The 4,607-nt window shown below is 37.1% G+C and overlaps 1 protein-coding gene across 1 annotated transcript; it reads right to left on the reverse strand.

The window, feature by feature from the left end:
* Nucleotides 1-1,092: 1,092 nt before the first annotated feature.
* LOC107893335 (IQ domain-containing protein IQM1) lies at nt 1,093-4,379 on the reverse strand. Its single transcript, XM_016818289.2, has 7 exons — nt 2,779-4,379; nt 2,627-2,692; nt 2,368-2,456; nt 2,172-2,259; nt 1,847-2,077; nt 1,647-1,748; nt 1,093-1,559 (listed from the first exon to the last, which is right to left on the reverse strand). Exons 1-7 carry the CDS (start codon nt 3,223-3,225, stop codon nt 1,212-1,214), a joined length of 1,371 nt encoding a protein of 456 aa, XP_016673778.1. The 5' UTR covers nt 3,226-4,379; the 3' UTR covers nt 1,093-1,211.
* Between the last annotated feature and the right edge of the window lie 228 nt (nt 4,380-4,607).

Genomic DNA, 4,607 nt, shown 5'->3' on the forward strand with positions numbered 1-4,607 from the left:
TTTATACAAGACCCGCATGTTTTTTAAGATGAGCCTTATATTTTTACTAATCTCATTTTTCGAGCCTATATTTTTATCTAGATCATTCTACTTTTTCGGAAAGGCTTCCAAATTGGGCCAGGTATGCGACACTGAGATCTACTAAAACATTATAGACATCAGCATCGAAAACAATGCCCTGGTGTCACTAGGCTAGATCTTTCGTCTTGCGATCCGTGCGGTATTAGGCGACCCGTTCGTCCAAACTCACCTAAGTCAACCTTTACTCAAATGAGGATTCCTTAAGAACTCCTCCAAGGCACCAGTTGTAGAGCTGAAACAAACTTATGCCAAAAGAAGCAATAAAGAACAATAGAAAGCCACAGAAAAGATTGCACACAAGTTGTTTAAGTAAATGCTCTCAGAATTCTATTACTTTTAAGAATTCACAATTAAAATGGATGGAGTGATTACAAATGAGGGGGAGACTCTCTAATTATAATTGAGCTCCCTAAAACCGACGAATGAGATTAACCATATCCCATGATTTAAGGGATTTACAAGATATGCCATATCAAATCCTGTCTAAACTTTATAAGATATGATTTCCTCTATCTTCTAAGATTAGTTACCAAATTAGCCAAAGTTTCCATATTTTTGTTATCGGGCCAACCAGGCTTCTTTAACAATTCCTTGAATCGGGCCAGTTCTCATGGGCCAAATGATCCCCATCTAAACAATAGACATCCACTGAACGCATTTGGTGCGATGGTACGGGCTTTGAACTGCGGCCCGTGACATTAGTTCATAGTGCTCACAGGGGTTGAAACCCAACAATGGGTTTGCTTTCAACTTGTTTGTAATTTACTAGTGTTCTTTCTTCTTCTTTTTCTCGTTTTTTAAGATCAAGTGTTGTTTCCGGTATGGCGTGATCTTCGGTCAGGTGCCACATGTGATTCTCTTCGACGATGGTATGCGACAAGTCCAGCTTAGATCTCTTAAGGTTCATTGTATGGGTTTTAGGCATCACAAGTTGGGGTTAAGCTTAAGGTCTCTAGTGTTGTATGTATTCTTCTCCCTTTTAGGATTTAGGTCACAGTGGAACCATTCTTTCGTTGTAATGCTATAGAAAATTTGATTGACTTAATAATGATTGATTACATACAAAACAAAATGAGCAATGAATACAAAAAATACTAATGAATTAACATTTTTGGCTATTGAACTGGCTTTCAGTTAGATGTTGATATGGATCTTGGACTTGGCAGACCCATGGTTGCAATCCGTGGGGAAATATGCATCTTTGGACTAGGCCTTGGTGAAGGGATTGGTCCATGGTTCACCACACTAGGAGCCACCCTTGGTGACATGTTAACTTGTTCCAGTGCTTTGAACTGGAGCTCAGTTGGGTAGTCCCGAACACAACTGATACGTGGTCCGACCCCTGTGGTCCACTTACAAGACAATCTGTTGCCCGGATTGAACATTGGTGGTTCCAACTCGGTACCCTCCATTAGTTCTTTTGGTTTGGGTTCATTAGCCGAGGCTTGTCCATAATAGTCATCATCAGTGGCACATCTCTGTAAACAAAAAAGGGTCATAGATGTTAGAATTCGAATTCTGAAAGCATTATATACGATGTCGAGCTGAATAGAGATTTTTTTTACCTTAACATTAGTGAGATTTACATGGTTTTCCCCAAGGAAGTTGATGAATTCCATGAAATGCTCTTCTGTGGGATGATAGTGACCACTGTATGGCCATATAGCCTAAAAAGCAATGTCAAAAAGTGACAAAGAGTTAAGCACATAAATTACACCAATACGGTTAAGTCGAGCGGTGAAGGCTGGACGAAAGTGAAATGTACCTCAAGAACCCCATCACAAGCAACTAATCTTCCGGCAGCGGTGGTGGCACCACCAGCTAGAAAACTAGAATGTTGAAATTTACCCTTTTCTTTTTGACCGACATACAAGGCTCTAGTTGTGCTAAGAACAAATATCCATTTGAATCCCCCTGTTGTATCAACTAGTAACCCACTTTGCTTAAAAACAAGTTTCCCATTCTCAATTATTACCTCATATTCTTCCCTTTCTTTCTGCAAATATAGTCATTGAAAAATGATTTATTAAATTGAGGCAGCCATTGTTGAATCATATACATTTTCAAGCTAATCTTGTTTTAGAACATACTGGTCCAAGATATGTGATGCATTGCTGCAGTAGTTTTTTCCTTGGACATTTGCCGAGATTTAATTCTTTCCCATCTCCAATATCCAACCTGTTTCAAAACATCAAAAGACAAGACAATGTCTTTACTATGTTATGAGATGATTTATTTTGAGTTCACAGGGATGTGATGAAGGGCTGATTTGTTACTGTTTTGTACCAGTAGAAGAATGGCTGAGTGCTTTCACTTGAGAACCAAACATCATAGTACAGGTTTAAGTTATGTCCATATCTATGTCGTGGATCAATCTGCAATGAAGATAATGTAATGTCAAAGCCATACAGTTAAGATTATGTATATATGTATATATGTGTGTATATAATCTACAAAGAGGGAAAAGTCCCCGTCTTGAGTACTAGCCTCCGATGATTTGGGACATGGAGTTGCAGCTAATTGTTAATGTTTCAAAGTAACTTACGGCTTCAAGCCAGTGTTGAAGGGCTAGTTTTTGAGCTTTTTCATCTTTGGACAATCCCTTTCCTACCTGCAATTTAATAAGGAAAAAACACCATTGATATGGTTAAATGGAGACGTATTTGAATGTGTTAACTGTAAGGAAAGGATTCATACCTTTGCTGCTCTTGTTTTGGCTCTTGCCCATCGCGAAACCATGGATTCTGGTTTTTTGACATCGAAGAACGACACAGAACTTTGCTTGAGCTCTGCAAGGTCTAATACTTTCCACCATAGCTCCTCAACGACCACTGCACAATCGGCAAGGTTTCTTCGAGTCCGGTAGCCCTTGTACACCTTCTGAAGCTTAACAGCAGCCTCATCGAGCTCACTAACTGGTCTTGGTGAAAACAAAATCGTCGGTTCTGGTAGAGAAAGCGTGGAAAACGGCTCGTGCAAGAGTCCATTTGAATTCGATACAGTCAAACCAAACTTCCCTTTATCTATAACTAAATCCTTGAAAGAAAACGTTTTCTTGAGTACCACTTCATGATCATGTGTGCCATCTCTCAATGTTCTTGAATCTTTTCTTTGAAATTCATCTGATTCAACCGAGTTAGTCATGGATTCTGAATCTGTTCCCTTCAAACTATTTGCCTTCGATATCACTTCTGTCTTTCGAACAAAGACTGACGTTGTAAGCCGAATCGAAAAACCAGAACAATATGAATTCAATATTCCAACACACTCACTCTATGTAAAAGACTAAACCCTTTTCATCAAGTTCATATATACTGAATTTAATTGGCATATCTATCTGCATATATACTGAATGCATAAGATATATACGATATATTACAGGATACAAATTATTCTATATCATAAAGTTCATATATAAGAAGAATCAAATCAAATCATTTCAGTCACTAAATTCTAATCTGAGCAACATGAATTCAATATCAACACACAGATTCCATGTAAAGGATTAAACCCATTCATCAAGCACCTTATATGCAAACGCAAAACAACTTTTTGGCATATCTACTTGTATATATACTGAAGATTATATCAGATACTTTACAGATTGTCCCATATCATAGTGTTCATATAAGAAGAATCAAGTTATGAATTCAATACGAACAGACAGACTCTATGTAAAGGATTAAACCCTTTTCATCTAGCATGCTACGTGCAAAATCAAACCAAAGTTTTGGCAAAGAATATTAACTGCCATACATATATCTACCTGAATATATATACTGGATATATTCTCTATGAAAATCCTGTACGAATCGATCAAAACGTTGTTTCAGAATCTGACAACTCGCTCTCTCTTATATAATACAAGCAAAAAAGAAAGCTATGGAGTCCACTAAGCCTTAAAATAAGTATACACCAAACCTCCCAAAAAAACAGGCAATGGAAAGTCATTGAAATCGTGTACCTAACACCACATAGGGCTTTGACTGATAAAAATGGGATTAAAAATATGGGTCTAATTCAACGGTTTTCGAGCCTCGTGGTTGAAGACCACGAGCAGTTTGATGAATTCAAAGCTTGAAATATTGGGATTTCTTAAAGGAAAACTTTGAAGGGCTTACATTTTTAGGTCAACCTCTTCCTTTCTTGGAACCTTGAAATTTTTCAAAGAAAGTAAGCTTTTTAAACAGAGCTTCCATGGAAATAAACGGAAGAAAATGGTTTAAAAATCTTTCAGACACTGGGATTTTGTTGTCGTGTAATTATTTTTAACAGTCGACGAGTGTTCGGTCATGGGATTGATCATGCAAATGACATTTTTATAATTTCTTGAAAATTACTGTTAAGATTTTTGTTCTGCTCTTGTTGTCCATTGTTGCCGCAATCATCCTGCATTCAATTCTTTTTCCTACCACTTTTCTGGCTTTTTTTATAAAATCACCTTAAATTTTTGATTAATTACGAAAATGAACTAATTTTCTGATTATATATATAGGGTTTTTTACCCCAATATTATAAAAACAAAA

The sequence above is a fragment of the Gossypium hirsutum genome, chromosome A13 (assembly GCF_007990345.1).
Source record: "Gossypium hirsutum isolate 1008001.06 chromosome A13, Gossypium_hirsutum_v2.1, whole genome shotgun sequence".
In the NCBI taxonomy this organism is placed as follows: domain Eukaryota; kingdom Viridiplantae; phylum Streptophyta; class Magnoliopsida; order Malvales; family Malvaceae; genus Gossypium; species Gossypium hirsutum.

Excerpts from the sequence above, each read along its gene's own strand:
- LOC107893335 (XM_016818289.2), bottom strand. The coding sequence starts at position 3,225 with ATGACTAACTCGGTTGAATCAGATGAATTTCAAAGAAAAGATTCAAGA. Across the intron at positions 2,260-2,367 it reads ACTCAGCCATTCTTCTACTG|GTTGGATATTGGAGATGGGA; the intron begins GTACAAAACAGT and ends GTTTTGAAACAG. Across the intron at positions 1,749-1,846 it reads CTTGTGATGGGGTTCTTGAG|GCTATATGGCCATACAGTGG; the intron begins GTACATTTCACT and ends ATTGCTTTTTAG.